General features: G+C 41.6%; 1 protein-coding gene across 1 annotated transcript in view; it reads right to left on the reverse strand.

The window, feature by feature from the left end:
- Nucleotides 1-21,706, reverse strand: part of LOC114658250 (opioid-binding protein/cell adhesion molecule-like) — an 820,579-nt gene extending 798,873 nt beyond the window's left edge. Inside the window, exon 1 of the mRNA XM_028810399.2 lies at nt 20,665-21,706. Coding sequence (XP_028666232.1) covers nt 20,665-20,831 — 167 coding nt within the window. The 5' untranslated portion in view covers nt 20,832-21,706. The remainder of the gene's footprint in view (nt 1-20,664) is intronic.
- Between the last annotated feature and the right edge of the window lie 443 nt (nt 21,707-22,149).

Below are 22,149 nucleotides of genomic sequence, written 5' to 3' on the forward strand. Positions count from 1 at the left end.
GGAGACGAGCCTTGCAAGGAAGGTGACCAAGAAATAATGTTGGATAAAACTGAAAACATTGAAGAAGACAGAGAGGTAAGAGAAAAGAGAAAAAAAACCCACAATAAATCTAATCAATGGATTACTTGGTCTTCAAAACCATGGGTACAATATTTGAAAAATTTAATTGAGCAATAAAAATTACCAAAATGTAAATTGCAACATAACGATTGCTCATGTGTTTTTGTCTTTTCAAGCCAGAGGTTTACAGTTATCCCCTCTCTTAAAAAGCTTTTTTTGGGCATTTTGAATATTTACAGGATTTTCTTTTTACTTTAAAAGACTGAGCCACATTTGGGGTGTATGCAAGCCTTGAATTCTGCCTTTTGAAGTTGGGGCCAGGCTGCTTGGGATGAGGCCTATGTCTGAAGTGCTGGTGTGGCCTTTGTGGTATTTTGAGGTCTGCACACCTGTTTGATAGTTTTGTGCTGCTCTATCATGACACAACGGAGCTTGTTTTTGCCAAAAAAACAAAAACAAAAAGCAAAAATGAATGGGGTCGGAAGCAAAAAATGAATGCTCTTAAGTGGGTTTGTTAAAGTCCATACATTGAAATCATTAGGAATCTATGGCACGATCCACAAGCTCAGTTCCATTAACTTGCCCTGACTGGACCAAATCTGATAAAAAGAAAAAAAAACAATAACAAGGGAAATACTCAACCTGTCAGACATCTAAACCACAAACTGAGCCAACGGTGGGCTCAACTCACTATAAGCAGGCAGTACATTTCAGATTTTAGCTAGTTTAAGGTACATGATAACAGTTCATTATATCTTATAAATTGTTCTTCTTGTGCATGTACATTTGTAATCCAGCAACAATGAAAAACTTTTGAACAACCTGAATACTTTTTCAAGGCACTATATGAGGCCAGTTATTGTGTACAGGTTCTAACCATGCACAGTATGTACCAGAACATTGTTCATCCATTTTATGAACAGATGTTTTCCATGCAGTCACAGAACTAGGAGCCTATCCTGGTAGCACTGGGCATTGTTGGGTATAATAACACAAACATGTCCCATACTTACTGTTCAAGTCAGTTTAGGTCCAGTAAGTCAGTCTGCTGCCAGTCCATGAGTCTGGCATGTGGGAGCTGAATGATCACCACTGGATTAATGGCAGACCTACACTACTAGAAGTACGGGTCCTGTCAGGGCACTTTACCGGGTTGTGTGGTTCCTTACAGAGCCATCGCTTGACAAGGAACCGTTTCATTGTAAGAAGGGATCTTTGCATTTGAAATTGATTCTGTGGGCTTTGAAAAGGTTCTTAATATGTGGACAATAATATGTGGAAATATGTAATGTACAGTAAGCACAGCAGGACACAGCAGAACAAGGACACCTGAGCTTAACCTGTGTTAGGGTATGCAGCGAAAAGCAGGAACCCAGTGGTATTTCACAAATCTTTCATCACATGCTCATAGTTATTTATGGAGCTTATTACTGATCTAAATAAATACAAGTTGTTTTTTTTTCTCTTTATCCATGTAGTGGATGATTTTTTTGGTAATCCAAAAGGAGTTCCTGCATGGCATCACTCTAAATAACAACTTTAGCACCTTTATTTTTAAGAGTGTAAGTGCTGTGTTATCTGCTCCACCCTTACAAGGCCAGCATACTGTATATAAAGCATACTGTAGTAGGAATAAACCAATGTGATGGTTGGTACGAAGGACATACTGTATTACAGGAAGGATCATGTGACATTGTGTAGGACCGCAAGGTAGAGAGAAATTTAGCAATGGCAAAGAATGTGGCCATTTTATTAGAGGACGGAGGGCGGCACATCCAGTATGGGTGCTGTATGCCACAGAAGAGCAACTAGAGAGAACGGGGTCCTTGGGATAAACAAATCATATTGTCTCAAAACAGCAGAAACAGAAGGAAATCCAGCAGATGTCTGATCTTCTGCTAGGTGAGACAGTTAAATCACAAAGTGTTGGCAAGCAGCACATCCTCTGCTGCCTGAGAGGGGGCAACACAAGGTCCATTATAGGAATGGGGCTACTCCATTGACAACTGTTTCTTTTAAGCACGTCAGCTGGGAAGTTCTCTAGACTTTGCCCTTTAAGCCCTTTGGAAAGCTTTGGGGTGCATTGTACCATGAGAACGTACTGTGGCCAAGAAGCTCTGTGATTGTGTAGAGCTGGAAAGCAATTATGAGGTTTAGCTAACAACAAGATACCTCCAAACAGCCAGAGGGCTAACAAGCTTGGAGAATGGAGTGGCATCAGTGGAAGTCCCAATTGGCACAAGGTGGAGACAAAGATGATGTGGAAGTCTTAGGAATGGTTTACAGTAATCCCTCGCTATATCACGCTTTCGCCTTTCACGGCTTCACTCCATCGCGGATTTTATATGTAAGCATATTTAAATATATATTGCGGATTTTTTGCTGGTTCGCGGATTTCTGCGGACAATGGGTCTTTTAATTTCTGGTACATGCTTCCTCAGTTGGTTTGCCCAGTTGATTTCATACAAGGGACGCTATTGGCAGATGGCTGAGAGGCTACCCGGCTTACTTTTCTGTCTCTCTTGCGCTGACTTTCTCTGATCCTGACGCAGGGGGATTGAGCAGGGGGGCTGTTCGCACACCTAGATGATAAGGACGCTCGTCTAAAAATGCTGAAGAATTATCTTCACGTTGCTATCTTTTGTGCAGCTGCTTCCTGAAACGACATGCTGCACGGTGCTTCGCATACTTAAAAGCTCGAAGGGCACGTATTGATTTTTGATTGAAAAACAAACTCTGTCTCTCTCTCTTTCTCTCTCTCTCTCTCTCTCTCTCTCTTTGTCTGCTCCTGACGGAGGGGGTGTGAGCTGCCGCCTTCAACAGCTTTGTACCTGCGGTGCTTCGCATACTTAAAAGCAAACAGACTATTAATTTGTTTGCTTTCCTCTCTCTTTCTGACAGACTCTGCTCCTGACACGCACTCCTTTGAAGAGGAAGATATGTTTGCATTCTTTTAATTGTGAGACGGAACTGTCATCTCTGTCTTGTCATGGAGCACAGTTTAAACTTTTGAAAAAGAGACAAATGTTTGTTTGCAGTGTTTGAATAACGTTCCTGTCTCTCTACAACCTCCTGTGTTTCTGCGCAAATCTGTGACCCAAGCATGACAATATAAAAATAACCATATAAACATATGGTTTCTACTTCGCAGATTTTCTTATTTCGCGGGTGGCTCTGGAACGCAACCCCCGCGATGGAGGAGGGATTACTGTATTGTACTTTTATGGGTGAGGAGACAAGCCAGGCCATCTTGAAAACACAGAGGAAGTCCTGCTTAGGAAGGCCCAGGGGGACTACAGGCTTTGTTGTTTTCCGATTTCCTTTTTCTGTGAGTTCTCTCCTTTGATCGTCTCTCTCTAAATTCATTTTCTATGAGAAAAGATGATTTTTGCATTATTTAGCATTCATGGTATTATTCCAGGCTTAGGGAAGCAACAAACCACCCCTCTTTTCATGCTGCATTCATGTGTATTTCCATCCATCCATTTTCTATTATACATATTTGATTGCGTGTATATAGATAGATAGATAGATAGATAGATAGATAGATAGATAGATAGATAGATAGATAGATAGATAGATAGATAGATAGATAGATAGATAGATAGATAGATAGATAGATAGATAGATAGATAGATACAAAGTGAGTAAATTTATTGTTTAAAGTGTGCATTGAATTTTTCAAAAAGAAATGAAAGTGCAATGTATTTCAATCACCATCCAGTTATAAAGCATGCTGCCCCAGCTCAGTGGAAAATGGATATGTATGGTCTTCTACCGGGGAGTCGGTGAAAGAAGCCAGCTTTGGCTCTTGGAATTTCTTCTGCTTGCTTGCAGCCCACATTAATCCAAATCTCTATAAAGTATTACTATGGCAACGGCATGCTTCTGTCAGTCTGCAAATGTACCCAAGTTTCAGAAAATTCATGCAACCCAGAGGTCTGTATACAGTAGAGATGGCGGCCCTATTAGAGGTGGACAAATTGAGGAGCCTTCTGCCTAATAGGCTGCCACACGACACAGCAGGTAGAAGTTGCATTATGGCAGGAGCTGGACTCCGGCTTATGTTTTCAATTTTTATTAGACTTCTGTCACCTTGTGCCTCACTCGGCATCTGCAGAAGGTAACTAATTATGGACATCTGCATGAAGTGGGACACAGATATGAACATTTGCAATATTTATTGCTTGGAAAGTCACTGGCTAATTTGGCTAGTGGGTCAAACATCTGCAGCAAAGAATAAAATTCATAGCCAGAGATTTCTATCAAAAAACTGGCCAAGAAAATTGCTTCTACACTAGATAGATAGATAGATAGATAGATAGATAGATAGATAGATAGATAGATAGATAGATAGATAGATAGATAGATAGATAGATAGATAGATAGATAGATAGATAGATAGATAGGAAAGAAAATATCTGTCATTCCACTGAAAGTTTAAAATAGTTCTAGTACAGAGGTAGCCATGCTGAAAAGGTGCTGGCTGAAACCTGCCTTCTATTATACAGTCTCTTTAAAGGAATATTTTCTACTGTATATGAGGACTATATCTTATCTATATCTTATTATATCTTATAATTTGGACTTTTATCTTCTCTAGTCATTTATTTACTGATGTAGCTTTACTGTATTTGGTGCAATTTGGTAAGTGTCCATGCTTTGCATTTCTAAATACTTACAATTGATTGTTTTCTCATTTTTATTTAATTCATTAATTCATTCATTCATTGTGATTAATTTATAGACATTACTGGATATGGTTTTTGCTTAAACTATTATTTAAGCTTTTACCTACTTTACTTATGTTCAGCTTTTCACTTCATATAAACTTTATACTGTGTCCTCTAGGGGGCATCTCATGGCCCTCAAATCTGTCACACAACCTTACAAGCATGGTTTTCATGCAAACAAAGAATTTTATTTTACAATACCTTACACATATCTCTTTTTCTCCAGGACACAACTATAACACACGTTAGTTTCCCTCCACTCCTCTCGGGTGGGCTTGGTCCGACTCTCAACCCTGAGTGGGTGGAGGCGGCCCCCTTTGTGCTGAATCCAGCAACAACCCTGCCGTCAAAAAGGAAGCACTTCTGTGTTAAGTGGGAGTCCCTGAAAGCAGGGGGATCCCTCCTCCTGTCAGCACCTGCAGAGCCCAGCAGGGCTGCCCCACAGGACTGCAATTCCTAGCATGCCCTGCTGACAAATAAATGGGCATACTGGACCAGGAATGCTGCCACCTAGTGTGTCAGGGAAGCATGCACTCTTTAGAGGCATTTCTCCCCTCTATCTATTCACTACACTGGCCTCCCTGCTAGGTAATGATACGGGGTTTATGTCAGCCCAGCCCTGCCGTCCATCACACCACCTAATGGAAGGCGTTCAGTTCAACATGTGCTTAGCTAACAGTTTATCTACTGTATAATTTTATTTTTCTATTTATATGCTGCTATCAGAGTACTTGGAGCTCCAAGTTGTGATATTTCACCTTCCTAGTATTTCAAGAAATGCAAGGTTGCTGTTGATTTGTTACTTTTTCTGTAAAAAAAAAAAATGAAGTGTATATTTCTTCTGAAAATAAAGAGCAAGCTAAACATATTAAATGGGTATGACTTCCCTCCAAAAGCAATTAGCCCTTTTTACAAAATTTGAAATGATCCATTGATGGGTAAATCTACTGTACCTTCTGTTAGTTAGACAGCAGTAGATTGTGTTTATTCTCCTCCTCTCCTTTAATCAATTATTTATAATAATAATAATAAGAAGAAAAACTTTTTATTAATTAATTATAAATAATCAATGTTTGTAATGTAAGAAGAACTGTTGAAATGCACTACACAACTGTAACACACAACTGGCAGTCTCAGGACGGCCATGAGGTGGAAGGCAGCTTCTTTGGGGCACTGCCTCCCCCGTAATACAAGATGGCAGCATCCTCCTCAGTTGCAGCAGTGCTATGGTTTCCTACAGGGAATCATGGGAACTGCAGTTCTTTGATTCAGCCCTGTTGGGTGCCACCAAGGGGTGCTGCAGGGACTTTGAAGTCCTACTTTATGCGGTCCCCCGAGCCAAGCCCTCGGGACACTGGAAGTACTTCCAGGGATTGATGAAAAGGAGCTGCCTGTCACTGCTCCATGAGCCAGAGGCAGGAGGAGGAAGACAGCGCTATCTGGAGAAGGAGTGGAGGTGGAAGGAGAGACAGAGTGCTGTGTGCTTTATCGTGCTTATTTGTGCTTTATGCCATACTTATTGTCTTGCAAAACTATTGGGAAGCGTTTCCCACAGTGAAATAAAAAGCCTCTGTGCTGCTGTACTTGTGCCTTGTGTCTGTCTGTGTCAGGTGTGAGGAGCTGGTACGCCCCCTGCAGGCCACAACAACAAAGGCATCAAAGCTGGGCAAAGGCTTCAACACTTTCATGGAGGAATTCTGTTATAACTACCAAGATAAATTTGATAACTGTCTTATGCCAGTATGCTAACAGTTTCAGCAGATTTGTTTTTCTATTTATATGTAACATTAGCTTGCTTTGTTTTGACAGATTTCAATATACTATAATATAGAATAAACACAGAAAATGAGCTGTAACCTTATAAAATAACCACATTTGATCTACAGTACATTTACCTAGCAACCATCGATCTTCATGTTGTTTCCAAAGGTTTTTTCATGTTTGCTGTTTGCGAGTTATTAACTTCCTGACATTAAACGCGTGACCCTGTAGCATTTAAATTTAGTGTTCATATTGTTATTCAGAAATTAAAAATAATTGTATTGCAGTTTCATTATGTTGTGTACACAGATCAGGTGCAGGACATGTTGCCTAATTTTGTTCCATTGAGAAGTTTACCGTCATCACAGACTCTCACACATAAACTTCAAGACAAGCCTTTGGTCTTCACTAAAGATAATCCCGATGTCAGTACGACACCAAAGTTGTTCCAGCAAAAGAAAAAGACTGCATCACTCTTAAGGCTGCATGTAAACTTGATGTGCTCGTCAGATTTAATGAGCTGGAGTTCTGTTGAAATGTTCTACTTATCGGGCTGCACTGTTAATGGTTGCTGTACGTGCTCACATAGCAATTTCATCACGTTCTCTCGTGATAAGAAACACACCTATAAAATCAGGCGGCTGGAGTTTTTGATGATATCACCTCTGTGCAGAGCCGCAGCACCATGATGTCAGTGCAGTTTTACGACAGAAGTTAGGGTTAGGGGTTTCATGGGGTTAGGGTTTAACAGTTTAACTATAGACTGACAGACATAACTATTGATTTCTGGTACGGTAGTACAGTTCGACAAATGTAAATGCTGCCACTGTATATATAAAAATGCGGTACTTTATCTCCTTTGAGTGCTTGACTCCATTTTCTTCACTATGTTTCATCCCTGTGAAAGCTGTTTAGACTCAGCTTATTTAGAATTTGAAGACAGAAGGACATTAGAGAAGCTCTTCTTTTATAATTCTGCTGTTGTTTTAGATAAGCAGAAAAGCGTTTACTTGTCAGCAACAAAAGATACAGAAGTGTGAAAGGGGCTGATTTGACCACAAAAACGAGATGTATTTTTTATTTTACATGATTGACTAAGGTGACAAGTCAGGAATACGTCACAACTTGAAGAAATCAGGTAGCTTTGTTTTTCTTTCCAAATTGTTCGACTTGTAGCTCTGAGTTCGAAGGAAATTTATGTGGAATTTCCAATATGTAAACTAGTATTTACTGTCTGTATGTACATGTCTACACAGCAGTTTGAATTTCCCCTTGGGATTAATAAAGTATCTATCTATCTATCTATCTATCTATCTATCTATCTATCTATCTATCTATCTATCTATCTATCTATCTATCTATCTATCTATCTATCTATCTATAGACCTCTCCATCTTTTTCTATCTGAGGTATAAAAGTTCTATCCTGCATGTATACAAACATCTGCCCTAAAACTGCACTGACTTCTGCAAATAGATGCTTTGCACTGAAACACGGAGAAGGGTCTAGTTGTGATTAAGGAGCTCTGCTGAACAGCCAATCAGATAGCACATACAGCAGAAAATCTGAGAAGCTCGCATCAGTACAAGACAGTGTCTCTACTTGATAGGTGGCTTTACTAAATTATTCATGAGTCATATAACTCTCCCATAACCCTAACCTTAACCATAGTGAAAAGATGTCTTATGAGAACAAAGTGCAAGGTACACCTTCAAAATGGGTGTGTTAAAAAAGACACACATGACCGGGTGTGTCACGTGACATCACTGATATAAAATGCAAATGGCGCTAAACGTCAAGTCGTGTGAGCAATTTGATTGGCTCCTCAACAGAGAAGCGCTCTGGAGGTCTGTAGCTCACCTCAAGTTACACACAGAGAGAACTTTTCAAAATAATAGTGGCATCCATGGGACATTTCAAAATAAGAGCTATCTCCTAAACATTTGTTACTTGCATTTCATAACAGAGATTGGCTGAAGACCCACAAGGATGCATGTAAACCTGATGTGTTCATCACATTTAAAGAGCTGGTGTTCTGTTGAAATGTTCTGCTTATCGATCTGCACTGTTAATGGCTGCTGTACGTGCTCACATCGCAATTGCGTCACGTTCTCTTGTGCTAAGGAACACGCCTATAAAATCAGGCGGGTGGAGTTTTTGATGATATCACCTCTGTGCAGAGCCGCAGCACCATGATGTCAGTGCAGTTTTACCACAGACGTTAGGGTTAGGGGTTCGATGGGTTTAGGGTTTAACAGTTTAACCACAGACTGACAGACATAACTATCGATTTCTGGTATGGTAGTACAGTTCGACAAGCGTAAATGCTGCCACTGTATATATAAACATGTGGTCCTTTATCTCCTTTGAGCGCTTCAATCCATTTTCTTCACTATGTTTCATCCCTGCGAAAGTTGTTGGCCTGATCAAAAGACATTTCACAGGACCCTCAAAGCAATGTTGTTGAACCTCACATAACTGGATTGTGGGTGTGTGTGTGTGTAAGTGTGCCCTGCAATGCACGGGCATCCTGTAGGTGAATGATTTTAGCTTCATTCCCAGCGCTGCTGAAATAAGCTCCTAACCAGCCTGCAAATCTGAACTGGGTTAGGTGAATGTGAGGAAGAAAGAAAGGAGGGTAAGACAGAAGGACTGGTAAAGCTCAGGTCAACTTTTTAGAAGAAACTCCCAAGCTTAAAATCGATCTTTCTTTCATTGATTTTTACATAAACAGTACAATTATTTCTATCCCAACCACTCACTCGCAATATTATTTGTCTCCATACTCATTACTCCATCAAAGCGCATAAACTGTGAAGTCACTGATGGTCAAATGAATCCACAGGCTGCTGCTTTAGCTGGTGATTAGAAGAACATTACACACGACTCTGAGGAAATGCAAAAAATAGGAAAACAGTAAAAGCCTCCATGTCATTCTGAGAACTGATTGTGGGCTTCATGTTAACATTTGCGGCAGAGGCGCTCTGCTAGGCGCGGAGCTCATCCTGAATGACAGCCTTTCAGAAATCATCAGGCTTATCACGCGAAGTGGAAGGCATGTTTGGCTTGATGCTGCAAGGTCACCAGACGCATTAAAGAGAGAAGTATAATAGTTTAAGGAAATAACTCTCTCTCTCGCTCTCTCGCTCTCTCTCTTTTGTGATAATAGCTCGTGCAGTAAAGCTATACATGAAACATGAGGCTGAGGCACATTAAACCTCCGAGTGGGAACGTAAGAGACTGTCAGAGCATGGCTGCATTAAATTATACTAAATATCTAAAGAGCCTCGGCAATAAACCGCGACGAGGAAGAAACAAACTGGCTGGGCACTCATGCCAGTGCTGAATACAATGTGCCCATTGGCTCCCTAGAAAAATGAAGTCCCTTTAATAACTTCGTTAACTTTTTAATTGTCATTTTTTTCTGTCCCTTTCCCTGTTCTACAGCTTTTTTTAACAGAAAAAGACCCCACAGCTTAACGATAATGGGGGCACAGAGTGGATACAGAAACAGTCTGGATCTTGGTGAGGAAATCAGAACCGTTGAGTTAAAAGAGAGCCCTATGGAGACAGCTGCCCCCAAACTACCGTATGCTGCTTCTTGAATAAAGTCACAACAATGGTGGGATGTCATTAAGGTGGCAGAGTGGTATAGCTGTCTAATAACTGAAGTGCCCCCAGTTCAAATAACGCGCACCACATGTTATCTATGAGGAGGCTGCACGTTATTCCTATGGCTGTGTGGATTTTTCCCCACATCTACAAACACTCAATTCCCTAAAATAGCAAAGCAAAAACAAAATTTTAGAACTTTTTTCCTATTTATTAAAAGTAAAACACTGAGCTATGACAATGTCACTCATATTCAGACCCAGGTCTTTACTTGGCAGTGACTGCAGCCTGGAGTCTCCTGGAGTTTCACCCAATAAGCTTCACGTGCCTGGATTGGGGATTTGTTATGGGTCCACAGCTCTCCCAGCAAAGGCCGTTTTGTTTTAAATAAATAATTGCTGCCCTCACGGCTTAGTGAGGGGCCGTGGTGACTGTAGCGAGCCGCAGGGCGATCTGCGGTGTGGGCATTTCTCACCTAAGTGCATAGGTGAGAGACTGCCCACATCCGTGATCGTTCCTGTGGCTAATGGGCTGCAGCTGCCATGTCCTCTCCGCATATATAGAGAAGCGTGAGCAGGTTAAAGGGGAGAAAGAAGTAGAAGAGAAAAGGAAAGAAAAGGAGGTTGCAGAAGGAGGCAGGAAGTAGTGGAGAGAGAGAAAGCTGGTGGAGGAGAGCGAGCGAGTGCAGGCTCGCGTGCAGCTGAACAGTGAGCCTGGGTGTTGGGCCCACACCCGAGGAGTAGCAGTAGCGGTCGCTCCCGCAGAGTTGATTCTGAAGGACGGAGTGACCGGCAGGTGGATGACTCTCCGCATAAGGCCGCGGAAGGCAGCGGGAGTTGGACTTGGGGTGTGTATTCCCCAGCGTGGGCTCCCCGGTCGCTGTGGAACCCAAGTCGCTGTCTGGAGGAGCCTACCGGAGCCAGGGGTCAGTGAGGCGGTCCAAACAGCTGAAGCAGGCAGAGAGAAGGTCAGCTGCATGTAGGGCGACTCTCTTGTAGAACAGACCAGATGGGTGTAGCAGCGGAGGCGCCAGGCTAAACAGAAGACACCGGGCTTTTTGGTTTTAACATTGTTGCTTCCTGTACTATTTTACCTCGTGGTTTTTAAAAGAGTTTTTCTATTGGTTTTAACCTCCATTTCACAACTGTTTTATGGATTATTTATTTAATGAAGATTATTGAACTGAACAGCACTTTGCTTGAACATTTGATTCTTTTAATAAAAGCACTTTTGCACTTCTACCATCCCCTTGCTCATTGTTATTACCTCACTGTCTAGCTCATCGGTGACATTACCGACGGTGTTGGGTTCAAGGGCTCCCTAACAGCCGATGGGAGCGTGGAGCAGAACCCACATCATCACAGGATTTCCTGCCATTCTTCTCTGTAGATCCTCTCAAGCTCTGTCATATTGGATGAAGATCATGGGTGATCAACTCACAGATGTTCAGTTGAGTTCAATTCTGTGGTTCTCTGGTTGGGTCATTCAAGAACATTCACAGAGTTAACCCTAAGCCATTCCTGTGCTGTCTTTGCTTTGGGTCGTTGTTCTGGTGGATGTTGAACCTTCAGCCCAGTCTGAGGTCCAAAGCACTCTAAAGAAGAATTTCAGGAAGGATATCTCTGAACGTTACTCTGTTAAGCTTTGCCTTGTCCGTGTCTAGTTTCCTAATCCCTGTATCTGAAAAATAGTCCCAGAGCATGATGCTGCCACCACCATGGCTCACCATTGGATTTGTATTGCACAGATGATGAGCTCTACTTAGATTCCTCCAGACATAACACTAACCTTGGTTTCATCAGACCAGAGCATCTTGTCTTTCACAGTCAGGGAGTTCCTTGGCTGTCATTTTTTTTTTTAACTCCAAACTCATGTTTCTTTCAAAGAGGAGAGACTTCTGTATCTCTGCTGTGCCCTAAAGCCCAGATTGGTAAAGTGTTCCAGTGTCTTTGTGAAAGTTTCTCCCATCTCCACACCAGTCCCCTGGAGCTCAACCAGAATGATCCTCAGGTTCTTGGTCTCTTTTCTTACAAGGCCTTCTCCCATGATTTCCAAGTAAGCCTAGCTGGCCAGGTCTAGGAAGAGTTGTATTTCCATTTAAGACTTACACAGGCAACTGTGATCTAAGGAACCTTTAATGCTGCAGGAATTTTTTGCAGCCTTCCCAAGATCTGTGACTTGACGGAATCGTATTTCCAAGCTCTGCTGGTAATTCCTTTGACCACATGGCTTGGTTTTTGTTCTGATATACTCTGTCAACTCTGGGACCTTCCATGGAAAGGTCTAGTAAAGTGAACTGACCACAGGTGGACTCCAAACAACATGTAGAAACATCTCAATGGTGATTAAAGGAGTAGATTACACCTGAGCCCAATTTCAAGTGTCATAGCAAAGGGACTGAATAGTGATATCAATGTGATATTTCACGTTTTTATTTGGGTCAGGGAGAGGTCCTTTCAGACCCAAAAGTGAAATGTTGTAGCACCGGATGTACTCCCAGGTCCAGATTAAAAATGAGTGCTTCACCTTCCCCAGATGACTCGGAGACAGGAGTGGAGTCAGGCAAAGCTCACCTAGGAGATGTGGAGGAGAAAATGTGAGACAAAGAAAAAAGAATTGTTGGTGTTTCTGGGAGAGTAAGGCAGCAGACATCAGCACTCGGTGCCAATCCATTTCAGTGCCCACTAATGCACACATCCACTCAATGTTAAGCTTGAATCTCCAGTCATTGTTACTAATTTCATGGGGGGCAAGGTTTACTACCTGAGAAAACAAAAACACATCCAGAAAACAACAAGAAGATGCCAAATCCACAGGATTCAAACCCAGCATGCTGGATCTGTGAGGTGCCAGCGTTACCCACTACTACATCGTATTTGTTGTGTATTCAGGGACAGCAAAAATATATTTGCGTCGTATCTTTGTCTTGCAAATCACCATACATTCTTAAAAATTCAAGGTGCCACATTGGTTCTTCAGAGTGATGCCATAGGGGAACCACTTTTGGCTCCCAAAAGAACCCTGAGAATGTTCCAGACAGAACCTTTATGTATTTAAATCTGTAAGAGCATCCACAGAGCAGATAACCATGAATAGATGATAAGAGATTTGAAAGGACTCTTGCCACATACAATCACACTGTTATTTTAATCTGTTAGTGTCCTGTTAGGTATGCTATCATACATTTGAGATTTCAGTTTTTTTATACATATTAGAAAGTTTTCCAAAGCAGAAAGAACCAACTTTATATGCAAAGAACTGTTGTCAAAAGGAAAAGGTGCTTTGTCAAGCAAACAACCACACAACCCGATAAAGAACCAGAAAGTGCTATTAAAGAACCAATAGTTTTAAGAGTGTGTGCATGGGTAAAGGGGTCAGCCAGATCATAATAATAATACTGTTTAAGGAGAAGACCCTAAAATGTCATGTCTGATGATTGGTATCTATATGGCCACCATCTGTTGTCATTGAGTTTCTGATTGTGGAGGAGAAAAGAAATCTGTACACTGAAAAAAGTATAACATTGATGTTGTTCATGCAACGTAATTTTCTCTTTCAAGCAACTGAAGATTAGTCATTTAGATAGATAGATAGATAGATAGATAGATAGATAGATAGATAGATAGATAGATAGATAGATAGATAGATAGATAGATAGATAGATAGATAGATAGATAGATAGATAGATAGATAGATAGAGTGTTGTAGCTTGAAAAATTTGGTTTCAGATCTCAATCAAAGTAAAAAAAAAATGTTTGTACCAAAGTAAGTTATGGTGAAGGGAATAAACATAAAAATTCTATTTCAATTACCCTAATATTTTAGGTTGTTCATGTGCTGTGTGGACCAGCTCTATACCCTTAGCAGGGTCCTGGAGGGTGCATGGGAGTTTGCCCAACCAGTCTACATGTGTTTTGTGGACTTGGAAAAGGCATTCGACCGTGTCCCTCGGGGAATCCTGTGGGGGGTACTCCGAGAGTATGAGGTACCGGCCCCCCTGATAAGGGCTGTTCGGTCCCTGTACGATCGGTGCCAGAGCTTGGTCCGCATTGCCGGCAGTAAGTCGAACCCGTTTCCAGTGAGAGTTGGACTCCGCCAGGGCTGCCCTTTGTCACCGATTCTGTTCATAACTTTTATGGACAGAATTTCTAGGCGCAGCCAGGGCGTTGAGGGGGTCCGGTTTGGTGGGCTCAGGATTGGGTCACTGCTTTTTGCAGATGATGTTGTCCTGTTTGCTTCATCAGGCCGTGATCTTCAGCTCTCTCTGGATCGGTTCGTAGCCGAGTGTGAAGCGGCTGGGATGAGAATCAGCACCTCCAAATCCGAGACCATGGTCCTCAGCCGGAAAAGGATGGAGTGCCCTCTCAGGGTTGGTAGCGAGATCCTGCCTCAAGTGGAGGAGTTCAAGTATCTCGGGATCTTGTTCACGAGTGAGGGAAGAATGGAGCGTGAGATCGACAGGCGGATCGGTGCGGCATCCGCAGTAATGCGGGCGCTGCATCGGTCTGTCGTGGTGAAAAAGGAGCTGAGCCGCAAGGCAAAGCTCTCAATTTACCAGTCGATCTATGTTCCTACCCTCACCTATGGTCATGAACTATGGGTAGTGACCGAAAGAACGAGATCGCGAATACAAGCGGCTGAAATGAGTTTCCTCCGCAGGGTGTCTGAGCTTTCCCTTAAAGATAGGGTGAGAAGCTCAGTCATCCGGGAGGGGCTCAGAGTAGAGCCGCTGCTCCTCTGCATCGAGAGGAGTCAGATGAGGTGGCTCGGGCATCTGATCAGGATGCCTCCTGGACGCCTCCCTGGTGAGGTGTTCCGGTCACGTCCAACCGGGAGGAGGCCCCAGGGAAGACCCAGGACACGTTGGAGGGACTATGTCTCTCGACTGGCCTGGGAACGCCTTGGGATTCTCCCGGAAGAGCTAGAAGAAGTGGCCGGGGAGAGGGAAGTCTGGGCATCTCTGCTCAAGCTGCTGCCCCCGCGACCCGACCTCGGATAAGCGGGAGACAATGGATGGATGGATGGATGGATGTGCTGTGTGTGTGTGGCTGTTTGTATATTCTTCCAGTCGAACTTTCCAGCGTGCCAAAAAAGAAGAACACTTTCTCGAGTGGAGTGGACGTGGCTATACAGGTCTGGTCATTTTCAGCAGCAGACTTTTATAACGGAGGATTTCTGGTAAGTAACTCTATTTCTCAACTGTTAATTTTAATGTCCAGTTAAAGGAGGAATGTTGGCAGAATGGCAAAGGCATGGGCACATATAGCAGAATTAAAGAAACTACAGCCGGCAAACTTTATCATCAGGAACAAAACTCGAGTCGACGTCAGAAACAAGAAAAGGCAAAAGATGAAGTTCTCCATGCAGGCAGTAAAGTGATGTTTTCTTCTTTAAAGCTGATTGACGAGCGCTCATTAGGTCACTGCACTAAGTGCTAGATGGTGGAAAGGCGTCCCAAACTACCAATAAAGACCATGTCGGCATTAAAAAAAAAAAAAACTTCCAAATTATAGTCTAATTTAAAAACAAAAATGTCCAGTTCAAGCAGAGCCTGACAAGAACAAAGAAAGTATATGCAATAAAATAAGTGTGCCCGTCTACCTAGGCACTAAATAATAATAATAATAATAAATTTTATTTATATACCACATAATAGCGTGCCAGTCCCTCTATTTAAATGTCTACTTTTTGGTTCGTTTCACAAGATTACATCTTGCCTGAAGAAGGGGCCTGAGTTGCCTCGAAAGCTTGCATATCGCAATCTTTTTAGTTAGCCAATAAAAGGTGTCATTTTGCTTGGCGTTTCTCTAAATTCATAATGGCTAACACAACACCCTAGTACTTCACTCATCTTTGAAATTCTTGTAATGTGAGACCTGCCAACATCTCAAAAGGAATCTGATGTGCATCCAGTCCGGTATTTACATCTACCTTGCAGCATCCACTGACAAACTGATTACCAATTAAAATGTGCGATTACAAACGAAAATAAACGAACAAAGGGTTAGGACATATAGGGCAGCGTAACACAGACTGGGTTTTGAGCAATGAAGTGATTAATTCCATTTTCTTTCTCATGTGTTACTGGCATTGTCCTCAGAAAGGTGGTCCTGCTGCAGAAAAAGCTGCACACTTATCCAGCGCTTCTGTGCTCCTCGGCAACGCTCGGATCTCCTCGTTTCTTCTCGTCTAGTCGACATATACCTGCATAAAGGTCTGTTTTCATTCGCTTCTCGACACACGGTTTCAGTTTACGTTCCCATCCCTTCACTTTAATGGTGCCACTGGTTGGCAAACCGGGGCAAATCTAAACACGACGGCAATTTGGGATTGGAGTGGGATTAGGAAATTCGCCTGTTTCACACAGCTAGATGTGGCAGGTATGGTGGTGCCAGCCCAGAACACACACACTGGGCACGGACTCCAAAGCCAGTATTGACTCGATGTTTGGATTGCGTTAAATCTAAAGCGCAAACTGCGTGTGTCTGTGTGCGTGCGTGTATACATGCGCGCGCGCGTGTGTGTTTGCATTAACTGAGAAAAGCGTCCATAAACAGCTAAACAAATGAGTAATAATAATCATATAGTTTAAAGTGACACCACCAAGACCACTGGAATTTGTACAGTATTTGAATGTGTGTACACAACAGGGCATTTTAATTGCTAGAGTTTATTCCTGAATTTAAATAAAAGTTGAAGGCAAATAAACAAAAATAATAACTTATAATGTGTCGACTTTCTAAAATAAATATGTCAACAGTTTATTACGACTAAAAGACCTCAGCCTTGGATCGAGCAGCGCCAGCCTGCTTCTTTCAAAGTCACAGCCAGCAGGTACAATGAGATCAGCAGCTGAGCAGCATGCGCCCTCTATCGGCTAGTGAGCGTCAGTGCGGCGTCCGCAGCATGGGAACGCTGTTCAAGCACATTGCAAATGCTTATGAAAAATAAAAATGAACAGGCTATTGGCGAAAAAATAAAAAATAATAATAAAAAAAAAACCTCACCAGCACCTTTCTGGGAAATTGACATTAAGATAAAGTAAGCGTGCGTATTATTACTAGGGATCAAAACAGCGTGTAATCTCTTCCGAAAAGAGAACAGACGAATTACTGACAGGGTCAGCGCTTTAAAACTTCGGCAAAGGTTTTATCCGCGAGCCTGTCGATAAGGTGACGTTTATCACCTCAGTAAATTAAGATGATGAATGAAACTGGAAGCGATGCTTAAAATTAACATTCCGAAGCGTCTTGCTAGTGAAAGAAAAATAAAAGCTGCAGGTTCACGATTGAACTAAAGATTCTGTTGTGGCTGAAGTAATGTATGCGTTGACATCTTTCAAATTTGTTCACAAGAAAGAAAGAAAGAAAGAAAGAAAGAAAGAAAGAAAGAAAGAAAGAAAGAAAGAAAGAAAGAAAGAAAGAAAGAAAACAGTAAGGAGAGAGCATGCAGCATAGTCTACTGTTTAGAGGAGTCTTTATTTATGTAATCTTAGATTTAGATGTAGCTAAATAAAGGAGTGTAGATTGATTCTTCAGTTGATTTGGTTGCAGAGACTGAACGCAGTGATTATTACTACACAACTTGGCAAATCGCATCAAATAGAACACGATAGCAGCGATCGAAGTTGTGACTGTGTGTGTCCGATTTTGCCCTAAGTGATGTGTGATTCACTTATTATGGTGAAATGGTATGACACCTGAAGTGGATGAAATCGGAGTCGTTCTGAAGAGCAGAAGTGCGTATTAACAACGCCCAACTAGTTGAACGTTCAAAGTATCATAATGACAAAACACCGACATCTCTAAGGCTGCCTTATTAAGCTAGGTGGGCTTTCTGTAGTGACCTGTGTGCTGGTGACTAATTCGTAATTTATCATCCATATACAGTAGATAATGAAAAGCAATGGTATTCCAGTGTCTTTTGAAGACCACAATAATTGGGCACTAGTGAAGGAAGTTGACAGGAGTGAAGATTGGCCATTCCCTGCTTCTTCGAGCAAATGAAACTCGTTTATGTAAGATTCCACATATTTACCTGAATGCAGTTTTTACAAGCAGAGTAGGGGGATCGGGCACAGATGGGGACACTGACTAAAATTTAGAACAAAACGTAGCCTATGGCCTTACCCTGTATAAGTGGGGAATGTGCGCAAAATTTGGCTGAAAGAGATTCAGCGATGTGGATTTGCATAGCTGACAGACACAGCCAGACATGCAACTTCTATATAGATAAACAAGCAAACAGGGTAAGAGCATAACTGGGTAATTTCTGATAGATTGTAAGGCACACCCATTCAGACGTACACACTTATTCATATGTTGCTGTGTAAAATGAAAATCAATACTTTTATTCTGTGATATCTTTATAACTTTGACGCCAATACTCTCAGTCTCGTGCTACCGTTATCTGTCTACGCACCCTTTCAGTGGCATGCGCTTATTAAAGGAAAAATATTAATAGTATGAGAGAAAACAATGGGAATTGCTCCATGAATGGCACTATACAGAACAGAGAACAGATGATGAGAGAAAGAAAGGATGATAGAGGTTATGAAAGGCACTATAAGAAAGAAAGAAAGAAAGAAAGAAAGAAAGAAAGAAAGAAAGAAAGAAAGAAAGAAAGAAAGAAAGAAAGAAAGAAAGAAGTGACAACAGAGAGTGCTCTTAGAGGTCTCCTTCCTCAATTTAACCTCTGATGGTATCGATGCTCATATTTACATCTACACCATGTGAATCAACATCATGTGATAGACTGAAATAAATACTTCAATAAGTAAATAAGTAAACAACTAAACTAAAGATATTAATGTTTATTGATTTACCACTGTTAGATGGATGATACTGAGAGTACTGGTGAGTTACACACTATTTCGCACTTTCACTTTCTCTTATTTTCCCGGTTTCTAGTCATTGCGAAAGAAAAGAGACAAACTAATAATACGTTATTGAATATGACGTTATTATTATTATTATAAACTCAGCTTTACTTTTATCAAGAAACACGATTTTATTGATTATGTCCGCCTTCAAGATTAGATCTGGCTTTAACTTAGCTGATAGGCTGATCATTTTCGTATTACGTACACCTAAAGTGTAGTCTTGCCTATGGAGTGTTTACGTATATTCTGGAAATGAAGCCATTTCCGGACCCTTACAAGACTACGATCGGCTCATTAGATTTGTTACCATATGTAAAAGTTAGATTATATCACATTGTGGTGACATGCAACTGATTACCATTGACATTACAACATGATTAAAGATTCAAAATAACGTATCTGTTATAAATACAAACATTTTTTCTTACTCAGTACAAACACTTCCAAACCACTGCTCGGCTCCCGATCCCTATAACGAGGATCATCAAGATGACTTTTGGACGCTTCAGTTTCCAGGCTATACGCTCTGCAGATATATGTAGATTAATCGATTGATTAAATGAAATACATAAACACCAGTTTGCTCTACCTCAGATAATTATCATCTTTCCAGTAACTGACGCAACAGAACCTGTAAAAGCTCCCCGTACAAGTTGCACCCCTACTGTACTGCAGATAGATTTGACAGATGAGACAGCTGATAAGATTCCGTGCCGTCTCTGATAAGATTTTAGGTCGTGTGCACATAGCGTGCTTCTAATTATTACCGCTACTACATCTGATTACAATAAACAACATCCAAACGGCAATTAAGAAAGAAGAGTGGCGCTTTCTCTAACATCAAAGGTGCCTTCCCTCTTCACATGTTCTTTGCACAGCAGCACTAAGAAATAAACAACATGGACCCAAACATCTCATGCACGTCTGTTGCCATTTATCATCAAGACGTCGATGCTTCATACGGTGTAAATGACAAGGTCAGCAACGTTTTCAGAAGCAGAGAAAACTAAATGCAACCTCCATTCACCTTAACTATATGTTCTTAAATATCAGATGGAGCGCTGGGAGGAGCGGGGTGATCTTATGTGCTGCTTCTCGCTGTTATAAACTGACATAACTTTATGAGACTTGGCTATTCAGTTAGCTATGACTGCAGCTTCCAAACGAATAAATGTCGTTTTTGATTATTTAATTCATCGTAGCATTAAGAATCGATCACTTCATATGCTAAATGATATTACAATACGTTTCGGGGTCTGTCTTCCATATCTAAAAACTATTGATTCTAGCCATCTTTAGAAGTAATCTCGCTGCTAGTCCTCCTTTTCTTTGCAGCTAGCTTTTAATTTGTAAAGTTGATGTGCATTTAGACTTATGTATATCGCCACAACTCCAGAAAGTGAAGATTTAACATATATAACTATCCATCCTGTAATGCAAATTGCCTGAAGATCAATATTACAAAGTAAGCTTGGTGCAAATTCAGGTTTATGATTTTCGCCCAACTTATTGCAGAAAGAAGGAAAACAATATACGAACTGGTATCAATCACGCCAGCTTTTAAAGAAATAAAAAATGCAGCCCAGCCATAAATAAATAAATAAAGCCATGCCCTACCTGAGGACAGCATTTTCTCCTTGTCTGACCGTGACGTTGTCCATGGCTTTGGGGAAGGGAGAGTCCCCGCTTCGCACCGGCACTCCTGCGGGTACAAGAAACAGCAGCCTGAGAGACAGCACAACCAGGCACTTCCAGGATAGCACTAAATAGCCACAAATACCCATCTTGAGCCACAATGAAACTCCCAGTCCACCAAGAGGGGTGGAAAAGTTGTAATATAATTTCCTTCAGAGTGTAGACGGAAGATTAAAAGGTTGAGAAAATGGCAAATAGAACGAAAGGTAAAAAGTTAAGCATAAAAAAAAAACAAAAACTTTATAGTATCAATTCCAGAGCTGTTGCCTTCTTCGCAGGTGAAAAGGAGTCGTGTTGCTTTAAGTAGACGATAAATATCCAAAAGTACTGTGGAAAAAAATTCTAAATAATATTAATAATTTCCCGATCCGCGTCAATCTGTAAATCACCAATGCGACTTTTTTTTTTCTACAGTTCAAACATCAGTGAGCGAAACGGTTTTAAAACACCGAAAAGAACGCCAAAAGATAATGAGCAGATTAGTGAAGAGGACACAGCTTCTCGTTCGTGCAGCCCGTCTCCAGCGCTCCGAGAGACGAGGCGAAAAGGAAAATTGCGCAAGGTGCAGCAGACACTTCAGGTCCCGATTACCAAAAAGCCAGAGATCCAACGCTGAACATGGAGTAGAATTCCTTGGAATAAAATGGGCACCTTCATATAAAAGGAAAACAATAAATAAATCCAGAGGTTTCACTGCGTCCTATACGTGTATGGATGTATACTGAGAGATAGAGTGAGTGCACACAAATAGACACACACACACAAGTGTGAGGGAGAGCGCGCCTGCCCTATTTATACATATACACGTAGCAAGGCATTGGTGCTGGGCGCGTGGATCCGGCTGAATGGCCACCGTTTCCTTACGGACGATGTAGGTGAGAAAATAGCGATGTATCTGTAGACCTGAATCCTTTTTCATGAGAAGTGAGTACTGTGCTGCAGCGCTCTCTCTCTCTCTCTTCCCCTCTCTCTCTCTCTCTCTCTCTCTCTGACTCTCCCTCACTCCCTCCCTCCCTCCTTCTCTCTCTCTCTCCCTCACTTTCAGGTTGTAAGGCTGACCGTCTTCTCTCTTCAAAGCATTCCCAGCTGTTCACACTCCCCTCAGCAGCAAATCTAAAACGCACAAGTGTACTGTCGTCATGGCAGCAATTGACAGACTTTTGTTATATTAATTTGATACAATACTGTATAAGTTTGCAGCTCAACGCGAAAACTTGCGAGCACCTGCGCGGTAGTGGGAATTATAACAAAGTGTTCGACTGAACATCTCCGTCGTTCTCTCCTCTCCTCTCCTCTTCTGTCCTCTTCTCTTCTCTTCTCTTCTCTTCTCTTCTCTTCTCTTCTCTTCTCTTAAATATCTTCAATATACCCAACTGTTTTTTTTTCCGAATCTTTACATTGCAGCAT

The sequence above is a fragment of the Erpetoichthys calabaricus genome, chromosome 9 (assembly GCF_900747795.2).
Source record: "Erpetoichthys calabaricus chromosome 9, fErpCal1.3, whole genome shotgun sequence".
NCBI classification, from domain to species: Eukaryota; Metazoa; Chordata; class Cladistia; order Polypteriformes; family Polypteridae; genus Erpetoichthys; species Erpetoichthys calabaricus.